The following is a 19,953-nucleotide window of genomic DNA, read 5'->3' on the forward strand; positions in this document are numbered from 1 at the left end:
AAATTTCCTGATTTTGACCCTATTCAATCAATAATTGTCATTTTTTAATCATTTTTTTCAGTTTTTTGTTTAAAAATCATTTTGTAAAATCTAAAAATATATTAAAAAAAATCTCAAATAAACATTGTTTTAGATCCCAGCTGACTTTTGGTGAGCGGACACACAGAATTAATGGCCAGCCAATCACAGGGCATGAGCAGATAACAACCAATCACAGCTAAGGGCAATTTAGAATGTCCAATCAGCCCACCACGCATGTTTTTGTTATGTAGGACTCAAACCATCAAGTACCAAAATAAATCCCACACAGGCCTGGAATAACATGCAATATCCACACAGATAGACCGACCTGGATTCGAACCCAGTACCCAGAACTGCGAGCCTAACTCACTAACCACTTTACCACCGCGCCACCCCTATCTTATTTTTTTCCCACAAATAAAATAATGTATCCCTCTTGGGGGGTACATCACTTGGCGAGGGGGGACCGAGACAAGCTTTCACGCTGTTAAAATTTTCAAAAAGGAGTCTTTTATAACGTGAGCACCACACAAAAGGATGTAATCAGTATAAAGATGGTGGTATAAAAGCCTCCTCCCCCCAAGCCCGCCTCCCCCGTTGTCTGTCATCTTCATCCGGCGTGCCGCGTTTAGCGAAACGAGTTCACCGAAAGGACAGCTCGGAGAAGCGTCCGCCCGCCGAGAACGCAAACAACCGTCGTCGACGGGACGCTAACGCCCGAGCCGAGAAAAGAAGAAGCGATTAAAGACGACCACGGCGGCGGCGGTGGCGGCGGCGTGCAGGAGGATCAGAGGCAAAGCGTCGTTGCATTTAAACGGCCTATTTCCCGCTTTCGTCCACCGCGTGTAGATTGGCTCCGGGAGCTAATTTACGGCGGCTAATGTAACACTAATGCATATGTGTCAAAGTGGCGGTCCGAGGGCCAAATCTGGCCCGCCGCATCATTTTGTGTGGCCCGGGAAAGTCAATTATGACTTTGTTTTAGGATCAAATTAAAATAAAGAGTACAAATGTATATTAAATGTCCTGATTTTAACCCTTTTAAATCAATATTTGTCATTATTTAATCAATTTTTCTGTGTTTTTGGTTCAAAAATCATTGTATACAATCTAAAAATATATTTAAAAAAGCTAAAATAAACATTGTTTTAGATCTATAAAAACATTAATATTCAGGGATTTTAATCCAGTTATTTTAATCAATTTATATATATTTTTTTGGTAAAATCTAAAAATATATTTAAAAAAAATCTGTTGACCAAACGTTCGGCGACCAAACGTCCGGGAAACCAAACGTCCGGGCGACCAAACATCCGGGCGACCAAACGTCCGGGCGACCAAACGTCCGGGCGACCAAACGTCCGGGCGACCAAACATCCGAGTACCTTTTGTCATACTAGTATTTTTATGGCATTTTCAAGAGAGAGGCGGAACTAACCAAGAGATCCTTTGGGACAGGGTCGGTCCACCGTCTCCCCCCTCAGAGTGGCGGGCCACTGCACCCCGCGTACTAGCTTGCTTTCGCAAACGTGGGGACCCTGCGAGGACGGTGGCGTCCAGCGGGTGACGGGCACGGTGGCCGTGATGGGTCGCAGGTCGGGGTGCTTGTTGATGGAACCCACGGGCCGTAGGGTGGGGGCCGCCGGACGGGCGGTGGTGGTGCCGGCGCTGGTGGCGGGGGGCCGAGGTGGGACGGTGGCGCTCGATTGGGTGCTGGTTAGAGGACCTGAAGACAAAAAAAGGGGAAATTATTCAAAGATATAACAGAATATAAAAAAACAAGCTCTTTTCATCGTCCAATCAGATTAGATTTGTTGATTTTGGGGCTTTTGTGGGTTAGTCCTTGTTGGATTTGGACCATTCGCATCTGGTGTCAAAGTGGCGGCCCAGGGGCCAAATCTGGTCCGCCGAATCATTTAGTGTGGCCCGGGAAGTCAATCATGAGTGCCGACTTTCTGTTTTTGGATCAAATTCAAATGAAGAGTATAGATTTACTGATTTTCACCCTTTTAAATTAATAACTGTCATTTTTAAATCTATTTTCTTCCGTTTTTAATTCAAAAAATTTGTCAAATCTAAAAATATATTAAAAAAAGCTAAAATAAACATTATTTTAGATCTATAAAAACCTAAATATTCAGGTCTTTTAATCCAGTTCTTATAATCCAATCAAAAAAATCTAAATATTGAACAAGAAATGACAACAAAAAACAGTAAGTGACCTAAGATGAGCAAGTGCTAACCTACGAACTTTGGCTCCTCCCATTTCAAACAGATTAGACTTCTATGGCTGTCAATGGCAGCCAATAAGTGAATATTTTAGTGGCTATATTTGATAGTGACACATTTTTATAACATTTACAAGCAAACACGACTTTAATGAATATTTCCCCGGCAACACTTTTACCTTTTTTTCTACCCATTTTCCCGAATGATTGATTAACAATCAATGTTCTCTAATATGTCCCTATTAAACTAATGATCTCTTTTGATTATATGTCGACAGCTCTTCTATTAAGCTTTTCATTCAATTAGCATTCAAAGCGCCTTCCAATTAGCATTCTGCCCGGCTCTAGCTCGGGCCGTTTTGATTGGCCGAGGCCTCAGAATAAACTCCCCGCCTCCATTCTCGTCAACATCTGCGCTAACAGGCCGCTTTCAAATCCCCAGCTGTTGTTGGCGTCGCCGTATGGCGTGAGACGTTATTTTAAATATGGCGTATGGAAAACAACAATGTTTTCTAAGCTTACAAAAGCGTGTATTTTTTTCAGTGTTTAATGTAAGGTTAGATTAAACTTATTTTTGAGTGTGTCTGCATCATAATCCAAGTTGATTTGAATTATTTTATGTTATGTTACGAGCACGTTGCCATGCAAAAAAGTCCTGCCACTCAAATCTGTCTAATTTTAATACTATTAAACACACTTTAGTACAATTAAAACAGTAGTTGTTTGTTACTTTGTTAATAGATGGCAAATTAGAACAAATAAAAATGTTTTTCTAATACAATATCCTGTTTTTGGTGTTTTTTTTGGAGGGTTGGAATGAATTAATTTGTTTTTAGTTCATTTTATGGGAAACGTTGATTTGAGTTACGAGTAAATTGACATGCGAGCTCAGTTTTGGAACGCATTAAGCTTGTATCTCGAGGTACCACAGTATTTCTATAATGATCTTTCACTTGTTATTTTCATAAGATTTTCATAAGATTTTAATAATATTTTTCTAATATTTTCCTAATATTTCCCCAATATTTCCCCAATATTTCCCCAATATTTTCCTAATATTTTCCTAATATTTTTCTAATATTTTCATAATATTTTCATAATATTGTCCTAATATTTCCCTAATATTTTCCTAATATTTTTCTAATATTTTCTTCATATTTTCCTAATATTTTCCTAATATTTTCCTAATATTTTCCTAATATTTTCCTTATATTTTCCTAATATTTTCATACAATTTTCATAATATTTTCATCCTATCAGGAGTCAGGATACAATTATGATTGGGTGCTTACTGTCCAATCATAAGCGGTGAGAACATGAATTAACATTAAACATTTATGCGTATATTATATCCATTTCGAAGTACCGCATTTTCTGGAGTATAAGTCGCACTTTTTTCCCCAAAAGTTTTTCGCCGTGGGCCGCCACCATCCTTGGCACGGCCTCAGAGACGTTTTTTTGGTGGTGCCGGAGCCAAATGAAGGTCTGGCGCAGATGCGGGCTGTCGGCTTTGATCGCTCAGGAATCCGCTATTGGCTTTTATCTGGGCGCTAAGTCTTGTTGTTAGCGATGGTGACTTCTCCCGTATATTTGATCAATTATTTACCAGCGCCAGATTCGCCGCCGCCGCCGCTTCTTCTCGGCAAGCTCCCCAGGGGAACAGGCGCTTTGAAGGAGCCCCCAAAAGTATTTGTAACCCTAATTATCGGCACACTGACTTTCTCAAGTGTCATTCGCCATTCTCTTTTCAACCACTAGGAAAAGTCATACTGTTTTTTTGAATGGGATATTATGTTTTTGTGCTGTTTGGCCAATCTACGCGGACAAGAAAGGGCGGCAGGAGGGATTTGACTGCTGTGGGCGGGGCTATATGTCAATTATATGTGGATTAAAAATTTCAAACGTTTTTTGGGGGTAGTAGTTTGGCATTTTTTAGTTGTTTTTGTAGTTTATGTAGTTTTTTTTGCATTTTAAGGGCGTTTTTATGCTTTTGAATAATTTTTAATTGATTTTTTATGATTGGTGGGACTGTCTATTTTCAGGAAAAAATGTCTTAAAGTTTAAATTGGATGGGGAAAAAATATGGATTAAAAAAGAAAAGATTTTGCAAAAAACAATAGTAGTTGGGTATGTTTGTTCTAGTATTAGTGTATTAAACTTCTAAAATAATATTTTTTACTATATCAAAATCTGATTATTAGTATTAGTATTGTGTGAAACCTCCAAAATAATCATTTCTACAAAATCCAAATCTGATTATTAGTATTAATAGTGTTTAACTTTCTAAAATAATAATTTCTCCAAATCCAACCCAATTTCACAGCCAATAAAGTACTTATTATCCATATTTTATCCAGTCTAAAAATCTATTTAATAATTCCCCCTGTCCTATTTTGACCCCAACTATTTCTACATCAAACTCCATCCACTATATTAAAAAAAAAAACTTAATTTGGCAATCAAACGTCATTAACCCTCAATTCCAAGCAAACTAAAACAAAATGACGTTCCCATTTCACAACATCACCACCTAAATATCCCGTTAACGTCAACATAACGACCTTACCCACATTAAATCTAACACGCTATAACATTTCCCGTCGCCGTCAAGAGCGGAAAGGTTTACTTTTATACGCCATGTCAACTTTTAACGGCCGCGTGTCACTTTCCGATGGATTTTACGGCTAATTTGCCACGCGTAAGATGGACGCTAACAGCTCTAGAGTGCTTTACGATAGGGAATTAAGACACTGTGCGCTAACCTGAGGTGGGATCTGGCGGTCCAAACTCTAGCGGGTAGCGTAGAACGTTGTAGTTGTTCCAGACGTAGAGCTGGTTATCCCGCGGGTTGTAATCCACCGAGGAAATGTACTGGTACGGGTTGGGGAAGGCGATGTGGACCGGTTCTTCGCGGCCATGGTTTGTGTTGTAGGCGTACATTAGCAAGTCGCCGCCCGCCTCGCTATCGTCGTCTTGGTACACCGAACGCACGGCGTAGAGGACGCCGCACGCCATGAAGGCGTTGGATGCCACGCGCTTGTCGAAGCTGGTTTCCCAGGTACCCTCGAAACGTAGCGTGTAAGGGTTCACCTGCAAAAAAATACAAAAAAACAGACAAAAATAGCTAAATTAGCATAGCATTCTTGAGGTATAACTCTGTATATATCCGTATATGTTGGAGTAATGTAGGTTAAACCATATGTATGGCTGGATTATTTTGGTAAGGGTCGCGGGGGTGCCGGAGCCAAGGGCCTGAATGGGATGCCAGCCAATCACGGAGGACATTGAGACAAATATTGGAACCCTGAAGTTTGAAGTGGGTATTATTAAGATTTTGAAATTATGGTCTTTAATTTTCAAGGTGGGTGGTACGGTGGATAAGTGGTTATCGCGTTGGCCTCACAGCTCTGGGGTCCCGGGTTCAAATCCAGGTTGGTCCTTCTGTGTAGAGTTTTCATGTGGGTTTTCAATGGGTATTCTGGTTTATGATTAACATTTCAAAGACATGTATGCTAGGCTAATTGGATGCTAATTTGGGCCTAGCTATGAGTGTAAGAGTGAATTGTTTTTTGTTTTATAGTCCACTGTGATTGGCTGGCCACCACTTCAGGCCCGAAATCAGCTGGGTTAGGCTCCAGCACCCCCTGCGATCCTAGTGAGGATAAAGCAGTTCAGAAAATGAGAAGTTATCAAGGTAAGGACAGCTGATTGGACATTATTGGTTGCCAGGATAGTGGAAAATAACATCATTTTTGCACATTATTAAAGAAAAATGCTTCTTTCTGATCCATTTACGAAATATTAATCAATATAAATTAATATTTACAATTTAAATTGTTTGTGCTTCTCATAATAACTACACAAAATAAAAATACACAAGTACATATCAATTAAAAACATTCTCAGACTAATTTTTATGTTGCAATTTGACACTAAAAAAACGTAGCTATCTGCTAACCACTTTAATCCTTTTTTTTAAATCTCACTTCATTTTTATTGCATTTAAATCTTTTTATGATGACTTATTTATGTGTGCACTTTATGGCAAAAGCTTTAAATCTCATTGTCCTTGTATAATGACAATAAAAAAACTGGAAATTCAATCTGGCAACGTATTGCTGAGAGTCTATCAAGTTTAAAAATACACTGCCATACATTGTCATTTCTAACTTGCTGTCATTTTACAAGAAACACAATAAAATTCAAACATATCTCGGCGGAACGACGACGGCGGCTGCACGACGACGGCGTCTATTGATCGACGTTTGCTGATTAATTTCCGCCCGTAAATGTCGGCATCAAAGCGGTGCGTATTTTCAAAGGTATTAAAACTTCACGTGGGCCGCCATTGCGTTTTTGTTGGCGTTTAATGTGGCGTCGAGGAGCGCCGGGACCAACGTGACGAACAATCAAAGTCGGAGAAAAGCAAACAATTCCTTGATGAATAACGCCGTGCTAGTTTTCACATTCAAATCGGAAGTAGGAGCTCATAAATAACAAAAAAATGTGGAATTCATTCATGTTAACACGCTTATGAGCACAAAAATTACAGCGGAATAAAATAATCATTTGAGTTGTCGTGTTGGAGAAAAAATGACAAACTTTTATACTTATTTGTTGGAGATAGACGTCCAATCTATTTTTACTGTGGGGAGGGGGGTAGTAATTGTTTGATTGGGAAGTTGGTTTGGACGTTTGGTAGCGAAGGACAATTCGCCAATGATAACTTTTATAATTTATTCCGTTTTTTGGGGGTTTTTGATGATGTAGTTTGGCTTTTTTGTTGTTTTTGTAGGGTTTATTTAAGTTTTTTTGCATTTTAAAGCCGTTTTTTGCTTTTAAAATTATTTTTATTCGATTTTTTTTTGGTTGTGGGACCGTCTATTTTCAGGAAAAAAATTGTCTTAAAGCTTTTTATTAAAATTAGGATAAAAAAAATAAGATTTTTCAAAATAAACTAAGAATTTTGGAAAGTCCAATTTATGCGCATATAAGCCGCACCCTTACTTCATTTTTTAGCTACAAATACGCCATATTTTTGAGAAAAAAACAGAAGTCAACGACTTAAATAAGTAAGGGATTGCAAAAAAATAACAAAATCAATCAAAAAAAATTATAATCGGTAAATAATATCATTAAATAATCACTAAAAAATGAATAAGTAGTCAAAATAATACAGAAAAAGTAGTAGTATCCTACCTGGCTGACCACCAGGCGGCCATTGTTGGACTCTGTGGCGTAGATGACCCACAGGCCGTTTTCGTCCACGGCTAGGTCGATGTCCGACTTACCGCCCCAACGGTACGGCGATGTGTCGTGGTAGTTAGCGTTGGTGATGATAGCCTCGCCGCTTTTAATGCGGGTGCGCAAGTCGTACTTGACGATATTCCGTGTGCGTTCCTTGTTGTAAAAGACGGCGCCGTCGTACACCACGAAGCCCGTGCCGTCCACTCGGTTGGGTAACCTGCGGAGAGAGGCGGAGCCAACGGGGGCGGATCAGCGACACGACGGGAAACCCGCGGCGGGGAAATAAAGAAGACTCGGTGGGATGTCAAGCAATTAGGAGCACATCAGAGACTGTAAGTTCCTGAGCGGAACAAGTTTGGGGAACTTTGCTTCACTGGGTATTGTAAAAAAATGGGATTATTAGAGGATTTTAGAGGGAAAAAAATGGGAGTCTTTCATTCAAGGGGATAAAAAATAGAGTGAGTTACATCTCGTTATCATTGCAGTGCCCTGAAACGATGAGTATTACCCTCTTGTGTGATGCTCAAACTGCGCGTCAGGTTAGAGTTTTTAAAGTACCGGAATACTTCTACACATGAATGCCTCTAGGCTAAAGATACGAAAAAGATCCAAGTTACAAAATCCCCCAAAAAAGTAAATGCTGTTTCCTTATCCATTATTTTGTTTTGAATTCCCCTTATTAAGCGATTAAAAATGCAATGTGACACACACATACATAGGGCGCACGTAAAAGTCTAAAATGTACTACAAAGTAGACGGCTTTCAGCCCTTGTAAATTTAGTTATTAGTTATAAAGGATGAAGCTTTTGTATAGTTGTTCACTGTATACGGCAAATTGAAACAAGTGTATATGTATATGTACTATATGTATATATATATATATATATATATATATATATATATATATATATATATATATATATATATATATATATATATATATATATATATATATATATATATATATATATATATATATATATATATATATATATATATATATACACACATATACACACATGTACACACATGTACACAAATGTACGCACATGTACTTACATGTACACATACCTACATACATACCTATATACCTACATATCTACATGTACACATATATACATACATACCTATATACCTACATACCTATATACATATATACATATATACCTATATACCTATATACCTATGTACCTATAAACATATACATATATATATATATATACATATATACATATATACATATATACATATATATATATACATATATACATATATATATACATACACATATACATACATATACATGTACATGTACATGTGTATCTATTTCTGTGTCTGTATTCTCACCCTGTTGCTACTGTGACAATGAACTTTCCCAAATACGCAATAAATAAAGTTATCCAATCCAATCTAAAGTGGCAGTCTAAACAAAGGCACTCACTTATAGGTGGTGGTAGCCCGGCTCTGTCTGAAATCCTCCCAGGACGCGTACTCAAAGAGCATGTCGGTCCGGTACGGCGTCCATGGCATGACGTAGAGGCGATCTCCGGACTGGAGCGGGTCTTTACACCAGGCCCCCGCCTGATGCTCCGCCTCCTGCAAAGAGCTGGGCGCCAGCACTCGCACCAGCGTCCCCGGGCACACAAAAACTGCAAAAAAAATGGACGTACAATGACGCATTTTGTCATGGATTCAAAAGTTACGGCGGACAGGCGGTTTGGGTGGGGGGAGGGGGGGTGCCGGACCGGGGGGAGTCAAACCCAGTAAAAAAAAAAACATGGGCGTCGATAAAAGTGAGTCGGGAATTGAAAATAAGGACACAAAGGATAACGTGATAATGGGCAGAAGCAGAGTGAGATGAGATGCATTATCAGCTCATTTGTAGGACACGGGCGTCGTACTCGCGGCGGATTTGATAAATGGGGAGCTTCCCGCCTAGTTTGACTCTCCTATCGCATTCATCACGGCCTACTTTTGGTTTTTTTTGGGGGTTTTTTTTCTTCACGTTGCGCCATTTTAACTCAAAGGCGTCAAGAAAAAACAGTCAACTGGTTTTATGAAAAGCCGTTTTGGCCGTGAGCCCAGATTGAACACCGCCAAAAAGTTGGGAAGGTCGCCCAAATACATGATCTGGATGGCGTCTTGGTTTTTGGAAGGGTGGGGGGGTTTTGTATGGGTTCCAAAAAAGGGGGCAGACTTTGAGGGAATACCTGGATCCTGAATTAGTAGTTGACAGTTTTTGGGTGAAAAACGGATTTAGGAAAGACCGAAATAGACTTTTTGGGGGAAAAAAACGGGCCGTTTACTCGCTACATTATTAGGTCAGTGTTAACTAATGTAAGGATAGTTAATTGTCTTTTTGTGTTCAAGATATATTGAGAATAAAGTAGAATTTTGTTTAATGCTTTGAATTTGGTTGCTTAGGTTGAAGTATGTTTTTTTTCACCAAAATTTTTCCTCAGAAATTTTAGTAGTATTATTGGGGCTAAAATAAAAAATCAAGGTTTATTTATTCAGAGGTTATTTTGAGCATGTCAATGTTGCTAAAAATGTAGCATTGGATCATTTGTACAGAATTTCGATCGTGGTTAAATGCGGGAAAATCTGTCAGTCTCCGTCCCTGAAGGCAAAAAACTGGTTTGAACTAGCGCCCGTGATGAATTATTGGACTTGAAGGTGGCCGTTTGTACTTCTTCCGGGAACAAAAGGCTATATATTTTCAAGTAGTAAAAGCCAGGTGGCAAGGGAGGAAAAGCAGTACTGCAGAAGGGGGCTACTACTCAGATAACTACATATTATACACCCTAACCTATTTTTTTCCATTAGTTTCTCCCACAACATTACATTTTTGGTTCATATTATTTCATTGATGATTATTATGGGCCATTAGGGTTAGTCTATTTCCTTGTCCTAAACATTGAATATTTTTTTTAAAAAAGACAAAAAAATATTTAACCCTAAAATGGCAAAAAATTATAATAATAAAACTTAAAAATGCAATATTGCACATATTTACTTACATAGGGCGCACTTAAAAGTCAGAAATTTGTGGATGGAGGGTCCAAATATTAAATTTAATGTTCTGTAGATGAGGCTGACAGATTAACTGTTTGGGTACATTGCTTGCTGATGCGCTATAGTTATATAGTGAGTATATAGCATGACAAAATTAGCACGAGACAATCCGGATTAGAGCCAAAATGGGTAAAACCAGATCAGTTTTGCAAAAAAAAGTACTTGTAAAATAAATCCTGTACAAAAATCTGCAAAATTTTCAAAAAAAACCTATTAAATATGGTTGCCAGGTATGCATAAAAACACAAATGTGTCATTCTTTTGCAATAACCCTTCCCTTTCTAGCCCTACATTTAAAAAAAACCAATCATTTTCACCCAAAAATGTTGTCATCAGAACATGCCTACTATACTAAAGCCCGTGTTTTTTTTTTTTTTTTTTTTTAACCTGACACTCCTTCCGTACATAATATAGCGTGTAAAGTGACTTAAAGTGAACTCAAAACAGCATTCCATTAGATCGGGGAAGAATTACACTTTGCCAAGAGAGCTTTTACGATGCTCCACGCCCGCCAAAATCAGTCCATTACTTCACCTGACCCGTCCAATACCCTCGTCCTAAATTACACGCCGCAATAAAATGAGTAACCTAAAAAAAAGGGGGTGCCGTAGTCACATTTTCCCATCTTTCCCACCAAAAAAAGCCAAATTATTCTCTACGATGTGCTTATTTGTCATCTTATCATACATGGAGCTATTATGGCGCTGGGTATTAAGTAACAGGCATTAGGAATTAAACATAAATCTTCAGATTAGGTATTATGCAGGTCTGAATTAGAGCAGGTTAGCCAGAGGAAAAGACGGTAGGATTAACACCAGGCGCTCAGATTAAATCGATTTATTCGGCTTGGGAGTGGAAATCGTGTTGTTTGTGACGGAAAGCACTTATTTAGCCTGCAAACTAGCCAGATGGCAAATGAAACTTACCTTATCGAGGATTATAAAAGACAGGAAATGTGTAATAGCACCCCTCGCAATCGTTTTGGAACGTGGTCATTAGCGGAGAAGGGAAAATGCGGCGGTAATAATTGACTATTCATCTCCATAATGCTTTCTGGTAGACGCTTGGTCAGATAGCGACTTGTCAATAGTCGAATGAGAAATATGGTTTTAGTAAGAGAGATTTGAAAGTCCCCAGAGTGTAATGGAGTCATTTTTTAAATGAATTGTAAAACAATTAAAAGGTGAGCTACCTTAAGGCTAAATTTAGGATTTTTAATATTGCATCCCTGTTGTTGATGGTGTGTAAACAAACATGGCGGCTTTAAAATACGTTTTTTTGCATGTTTTGTTCATCAATTTTGATTTTTACAAGACCTACATCCATTTATATATGAATAAAAACCTATATTTTTAATTAAAGGTTTTACTAATACATCCTACTACAACATTTTAATCCAGTGTATATTTATACTTTTATTTTTATTTCTTTTAAAACATTAAAAGTTCAACTAAATCCAAATTTCTGTCCTTCAAGAACCTTTTTTAAGTATTGCCAGACATCAAAACACTATTAAAATTGATATTTTCTCATTTTCTGAACCACTTTATCCTTACAAGGTTCGCAGGGGGTGCTGGAGCCTATCCCAACTGACTCCAGATGGGTGACAATCAATCACAGGGCATAAGGAGACAGAAACCAATCATAGCTCGGCCCAATTTAGCATACAATTAGCCTAGCATGCATGTTTTGGGAATGTGGAAGAAAACTGGAGTACCCAGAGAAAACCCACACAAACATGGAAACTCCACACAGGTGGACCGACCTGGATTTGAACCCAGGTGGGTGTATTTTTTGGAATGTGGAAGACCTTAAGTGGGTATTTGCTTTAGCGCGGTTGGCTATCTGACCTACTGCGGAGTTCCTGTTGCTTTAATTGAATCCTGCACCTGTTACTGGCAGATAAGGCCTTGAACCAGCAGGGGGCAGAAGGGAGAATCGAGTTGCATGCCGAAAAGTTAATGGGTCTGAAAGGTGGTATGACGGCGTGCTGGTTGCAAAACGTTGTCCAATCAGGGTGCTTTATTTTGTGTAGTTTATGTTTTAGGGGCCATTGAGGGTGGGGGATGTCCAATTTTTTTAGTGGAAAAGTTGGCAGCAAATTATCCGACGGAGTTTGACTTGAAATACAAAAAAAAAAAAAAATTGACAAATATTTTTTGCATAAATAAGACGTAAAATTGCATATTTTGGAGATGCTAAACTATGCTAAAGCTAAATTTTAAGATTTTAGGAGATTTTTTGGGGGAATTTGGTTTGGAATCAGGAAAAACAAAACAAACAAAATTATGTAACATGGCAAATTGTCACAAAAAATTGTACCAAAAATTGTAAAATTATAATAAATGTTAGTTTTACTCTCACAGTGCACTTTTTATCCTATTATTGTTCAAAAAGTTCTCTAAAAAAATCATAATAAAGCCCACTAAAAGGTAAATACACACCAAAAACATCACTTGAAAATAATAATCATTTAAAAAAATGAATAATCATACTTATACATACATATTTAATTGAATAAAAGTGACTAAAACTCATTTTTCCTGATAATACTTCCTAAAAGTACTTAGCATTTTTCTTCTCGCAATTCCAGCTGTCAAAAATAGCCTAATAACTGCAATAAACTGTTTTAAAACACTATTTTGTTGAATTTTCCTCATATTTGACACATAATGCTTATCAAATTTACGCGGGTAAAACATCTGCTTGGAGCCCCGGAGTGTGTTCTGCATAATGGGAAAAAAAGAAAGACAGAGAGAAAGTGGAATAAGAAGTAATAAGCGGGTTATTTCCTGTAAAATAAGAACTTAAGAGTTAAGTTAACCTGCTGAAGATGAAAATAAAAGTGAGAAGAAAAGAGTCTCCTGGCTTCCCTTTCATATTACAAGAGGGTCAAGTCAATAGAATGAAAAGAGGAAAGTAGTAGTGTGCACGCACGGAGGGACGCAGGGACGGATGGACGCAAACAAACAAGCTTTTTGGACACCCACGTACGCCGCTACGCAAACACTTTGGAGACAGAAAGAGAAGGCAAGTGTCAAACTGGAGCCACGATCAAGTCAAATATGTCCACCAGGGAGAATATGCTTTCTGGAGAGCGCTGCTTAAACACGATTTTTGAAAAGAAAAATATGGCTACGTTCACTTGGCAGAAAAAATAGGGTTGGACATACTGTATATGGTCTAGTTTTGGTATCATTTTAAATGGCTATATTTACACACACATATATATGCATAGTGTATTGGCCCGAATATAAGACGACCCCAATTTTTCAAGACTCAAGTTTGAATAAAATTCTATTTTTATATGGATATGGGCAAGTGTTGTCATTATTTTAAATGGCTATATATATACATATATACATACTAACTGTAATAGCCCCGAATATAAGACGACCCCTATTTTTCAAGACACAAGTTTGAATAAAATTCTATTTTTAAATGGATATGGTCTAATTTTGTAATTATTTTAAATGGTTATATATACATATATACATACTGACTGTATTGGCCCCGAATATAAGACGACCCTATTTTTTAAGACTCAACTTTGAAAAAAAATCTATTTTTATACAGAAAATAATGATTACGACTTACTTTTTTTCCTCCCAAGTTTCAAGTTTAAAACAATACTTTTTGAACACCAATTAAATTATATACGTAAAATAATGATTACAAAGCTATTTTTTTCTCATTCAAATCATGCAAAAACAGTCTATCACATCTTAAAATCTGAATATTTAAATATGTTAAGTAAAGTGCAATCATATTTCTAAATAAATGGCTTCCCCTTTTTGAAATGCAAATGAAATTGAAATAACTGCATTAACCATCTAAGTGATCCGCATTTTCTTGAACCATATCTGGCGCCATCTAGCGTTTTGTATGTCTATAATATCTACACCCCGAGTGTAAGACGACCAACACTTTTTTAGAGACTAATTCCGATGCAAAAAACACCGTCTTATACTCCGGCCAATACATAATATAAAAATACACTCCAGTTATGGAGCCCATGAACACTAAATTGATTAAAAAAATAGTATTTAAAGGTGTGCACTATTTAGGGATAAAACACCCGCGTTACAAACAAACTAACCCAATAAATCCTTAGAGGTTTTTGCCATGGGACAAATAAAAAAGCGGGTGGATGCTATCCTGATGGCGCACATAAACCCAACATCTTTTCCAGGTTATTTTCTGATTCAGGTTGTAAACTAACATAAGAAAGGGGTGCCATTTTCATTTGGTTACATTCTTAATGATCACATTTCCTCATTTTCTTCAATTAAATGCAAGAGAGGACCATCTAATGTGTTTAATTAAAAAAAAAAGATGGCCAAAATGAACAATCCCGGTGTTTATTAAGGGACAAAAGCGGCATTTGTGCTGCTAAATGAACGCGAGGGTTACGATGGCCTTTTGGAAAATGTCAAAACGCTCCTTCACACTCACGTGATCGCGCCGAGGGTCCCACCTAATGGGTCTGGCAACCCGGCGTCGCTATGGCAACGTATCTCACAATGGCCGCGTCTTGTCGTTCATTTTTTATAAATCGCAGTTTGTTGTTTACATGGCGAGGGGGGAAAAATACGGGTACGTGGGACTGGATCTTAAAAAGTCGTCGACTTGCGACGTCGCGGCTTGATGACACGTTAACCGATAATCGCTATCGATTGGTTGTCGGAGTGGGGGCGGGTCTGGAATGTGAAATTAAAGCACGGAAAATAGCTTTTTTTGTGTTATTTTGGAGAAAGGAAGGTTTTTTGTGCATAAAAATGGCCATCGGCGTTGAGGGGAAAAATAGGCGAGTTGTTAAAGTAAAGTAGAAAAAACGATTTGCCAAGTAGAAAGGGAAAAGTAGAAAATATATGTCAAAAGTGGATAGTGGAGGTACAATAATAGAAATATGACATAGGGCGGAATAACACGTCATTTTTGGAAAGTATGTAGTCAAGGAGATTGGCCCCCTTTAGGATTTAAATAGTAGTGCAGAGATGGTTTTAAAATGTTAAATAATCTTAAGTAGACACCATAAAATCATTATTATTTTTAAAAAAATACTGTTATGGCTATTCTTGGAACGTATTGCCCTCTGTTAGACAAGTACAGTAATCCCTCGATTATCACGACTTCACTTATCGCTAGTTCACTATTTAGCAATTTTACCCACTATTAATTATCATAAATAAAAATGTTAAGTTTATATGCAAATTCACAATTTTGCATTATTTTCCTCTATTCCTTATCATCAATAAAAATGTAAAGTTTATATGCAAATTCACAATTTTGCATTTTTCCCCTCTATTAATTAACATAGATAACATTTAAGTTTCTATGCGAATTAATTATTTCGCAATATTTTCTTGCTATTTGTTATCATACATAAAAAATTCTAAATTTAAATTCACTATTTAACAATTTTTTCCCACTATTAATTATCATAAATAAAAAAAATAAGTTTATATGCAAATTCACTCCCACTATTACTTATCAAAAATAAAAAATTTAAGTTCATAAAAATATGAAAATTCGAACTAAAACTCGTTAGCCACTCTTGCTACTAGCACAGGAAAAAAACAAGTTATTTTAAAATGACCCTACTTTGCAATTTCTATATAATTACCGCCATGTTTACTCAACTGCACTATTCGAGGGAATACCATATTCCTGCAAATGTCCTTTTCTTTTAAATCTATATAAAAAGCCAATTTCATTCGTCCAATTTCTGTCCTCTTTTCTAATCAGTATCATGTTCAAGTTTAAGACGGCGTCTTTGACCCTACGGGACGACCGCTGATGGGAACTCTTGGCGAGCCCTGAAGAGCGGCGAGCTCCTTCTTTCTTTGTGGAACGAACGCCTCTCGTGATTGAGGCTGATTGGGGCTCTTCAAGGAAGCCCGGCACGGCATCACGAGGACCCTGAAGCACCCCCCCTCGCCCTCACGAAACGGTGTGCCCACGGGGGGAAAGAGGACGGCTCGAAAAGGCAAAAAAAGATGGCGGTGAGACACTGTAGGAAGAAGAAAGATGGCGACCGGGGGTCCTAATTTACATAGTTTTTGAGAGATAAACCCATGTAGGAAAAGTGGAAAGATTCATAACACTGGTTAACAACACATTTTCAAATCTGCACTGATTTTTTTCAGGTAAAATATGGAAATATGGCCATTTTATTCCAATGAATTCTATTGTAAAATTAGCTATGTAAAATCGTAAAAAATGTAGTGTAATTTTTGGAACAGAAGCCAAAATTATTAGCCAAAATGTTATTGTGTGACAGATTTTTTTATTTGGGTTGTTGTCCAGTGTCATGGAGAATGATTGTGAACCTGGAAATGGATTACCGTATTTTCCGGACTATAAGTCACATTTTTTAAATTCTTTTTTATGTAGTTTGTGGTGCGACTTATGTGTGAAATTCTTAACAGAATATTATATAATTTCCCAAGTTATTTTTACACTATTTAGGGTTGTTGGCAGTCAGTGTAGTTTTTTTTTTTATAGCTTTTTAAAGCTTTTTTGTAGTTTTTTGTTGCAATTCTTCAAGGCAAACCTGTAGAATCGCCCCCAACTTATAAAAAACATCCTAAAATTAGCTTAACAATGACATATTAAAACATATTCAGCCTATTGTTGCCTCTATTCTTAATTTAATGTTATTTTAAATGTCTTTCAATGACATGACTGTCTTTTATTTTAGATTCTACCCAAAAAAATTGCCCTAAAAATGCCAATTCTACTCCAGTGTACATTTTCCCATCTTTCATGGTGCATTTTTTTGGGCTAGTCTGATTTACTTGCGCCTTATAATCCGGAAAATACGGTACGTGTCATCTGGACAAAGACTTTTTGATAGAAAAAAATCCTTGTGTGTGTGAGAGCTGGCCGATGAGATGATACGGTGAAGTTGTATCAGTTTAGACACGGAAAGAAATGAGCGGCTTATCTCTCATTGGAGGGCTTTTAGAAAGGGGGAGGGGCTTAGAGTGTGTCTTTGAGTGTGTGTATTTCAGCCTGGTGTCATCACATGGACATCTAGAAGGATTTTAAGAGGTTTTTTTGTTATAAACGAGAGACAAAAGACAAGAAAGGGGGTAGAGGGGGGGTCTTGGATATCATGAGCACGCAACGCAACACAAGGTGCCGGGTTAGAGGACTGGGGGGAGGGGTTATGGAGGAAGGGGGCGGGGCGAGCTGTGGTTTTTATGTTCGTTACCTTTTTGATCCACTTCTATTCAAGCGTCGGAAAAAAGAGGGAGACGGGTAGAGAGATAAAAAAGACAGACGAGGGAGGGAAGGGGGGGAGATAAGATTTTGGTGGGGGGAGGGGGGGGAGGACAACCAAAAAAGGGGGAACAAAAAAAGAGAGATTAAATAAAAGGCTGGTTTTTCTCTAGTCTGATTTATGTTATTGAGCTAGCTTGGAAATTCACTTCATGGAAAATCAGTAGAAACCCCGCCCACATTCTCGACCCGACCTCCGCCCCCTCTGCTTTGGCCACACCCCTTTCCTGAGGTAGACCTGCTGTAGGGAGGAAACAAGATGGTAGTGGGCGTGGCTCCTCTTCAGCTGGAAAGGAAGAGAAGGATGGAGATGCCATAGTAGGCAGAGAAAGGGTTAAATAAAAGATTATGGATTATTAAATTAAGAAAAGATGGTGGAAAGATGGGTTTGTTTTGTTTTGTGTTTGGTGGATGATCGTGGCGGGGGTGCCGGAGCCTAGTGTGAAACTATGGGTAGTTTAAGATGGTAGTTAAGTGTGTTTTTTCAATAAAATGAGAAATGTTTTCATATTTTAATGAAATAAATACAAATGATGCATAATTTACAATTTTGATATTGATTTATAATGTATTTTTTGTGGGTTTGTCAATATATGTAAATTGAATATTTTTAAAGCAAGGAAGTTTATAGACAAACTAAAAAATGATGGCACACAATTAATTAATCAATTAAAAAGTTGCTGTACGCAATGATTGAATAAATGAATAAGAAAAATTATAATACAAAAATAATAAATCAACAATTTATGTTAAACGCAGTCATGAAATCAAAATGATTTCATGTTTTATTTAGTAATTTCCCATCAATGCAAATAAGAATTTTTAAATGTCTTATTATCAATCAAAAGTCATTTGACTAATACCGCATATGTTATTATTTTTAACAAATTATTATTGACTTAAACACTTATTTTGATTTTGTATGAACATAAAATAAATAAAAGATGACGGCGGTGGTCCAAACAACGGTTTGTGGGCCAAACGGATTGGATGTCTATCACTTGTATTATCTTTAAAAAATCTAAAATGTAATTTTTTACATATTTTTTTTTGTCTGACAAATGCGGCTTATATGCGAGTAAATACAGTCCTAAAAATTTTAGTCTAAATTTAATTTGTGCGCATATAAGCAGTACCTTCAATTCAGCCATATTTTTTTGGTCCAAAAATGCGGCTTATATGCGAGTAAATACAGTACTAAAAATTCAAGTCTAAATTGATTTTTTTGCGCATATTGTTTAACAAATGCGGCTATATATGCGAGTAAAAACAGTAATACAAATTCTAATCTAACTTAGATTTGAAGTAGTATTCTACTTTTACCATTTAAGAGGCGGAGTCTCCTAAAAAGCAAATTTCAAAGCATTTGACGGCAACTCAGATCCAAAATGGCGCCTTGTGTGTGTCAAAGACATCATTTTACCAAGAGGTGCTCAAAAAGGAAGTGTCGAACAAAAAGGAGGACACGCTTTAATCCCCAGTTGACGGGAATAAAGTCGACCTTGACAAAAGTCAAGCAAAAAATATGAGAGGAGGAAACTCGGCAGGGGAGTCAAACAAAAAAAAATGTCTTGATCTGGACCGTCTTGGATCTAAAAAAAATAGAGGCTGTTCCCAGATCAGATCTTTTTTTCATGATCCGCCCAGATCAAACCGGACAATGAAGCGGCGGGAAGATGTCGTACGACGCCCGCAGGGGTGAATAGCCGGGATTTGGACCTTTTTGAACCTTTTTTTGGGAGCTCCGGCACCCTTTATTTGCATTGAAAAAAACGCTAGGTGAAAATCTTCTGATTTAAAACTATGTTAATGTTATAAAGTCGTTCTTATTAAAGTTTTATGAACAGAAATTAGGAACCAAAACAGATTTATGTTAAAAATATTTAATGCAAAGTTTATATAACTTTATTTTAATTTGTTTCTATGAGCACTGGGCGGAGCTTTGCATTTTTTCCAGTTTTTTTGTTATTTTTTATTATTAATTTGTTTGTTTGTTATTATTTTGCATTTATTTATGTTTTTAAAATGTTATTATACTTGTATGATGATATTAAAATGTTCCAATATGAATTATTATGACTTAAAAAAAATCACA

At 37.2% G+C, this 19,953-nt stretch overlaps 1 protein-coding gene across 4 annotated transcripts in view; it reads right to left on the reverse strand.

Annotated features, from left to right (window-relative positions):
* Positions 1–19,953, reverse strand: part of LOC144208342 (adhesion G protein-coupled receptor L1-like) — a 102,322-nt gene that overhangs the window by 17,414 nt on the left and 64,955 nt on the right. For 3 of the 4 annotated variants that reach the window (XM_077734128.1, XM_077734129.1, XM_077734127.1), the window contains exons 5-8: positions 8,938–9,145; positions 7,449–7,713; positions 5,012–5,339; positions 1,460–1,747 (exon numbers count right to left, since the gene is read on the reverse strand). In XM_077734128.1, coding sequence (XP_077590254.1) covers positions 1,460–1,747; positions 5,012–5,339; positions 7,449–7,713; positions 8,938–9,145 — 1,089 coding nt within the window. Of the gene's footprint in view, positions 1–1,459; positions 1,748–5,011; positions 5,340–7,448; positions 7,714–8,937; positions 9,146–15,026; positions 15,176–19,953 lie in introns of those variants that run through there. The other variant, XM_077734130.1, reaches the window with a different exon arrangement.

This window comes from Stigmatopora nigra, chromosome 15 (assembly GCF_051989575.1).
Source record: "Stigmatopora nigra isolate UIUO_SnigA chromosome 15, RoL_Snig_1.1, whole genome shotgun sequence".
Taxonomy (NCBI): Eukaryota; Metazoa; Chordata; class Actinopteri; order Syngnathiformes; family Syngnathidae; genus Stigmatopora; species Stigmatopora nigra.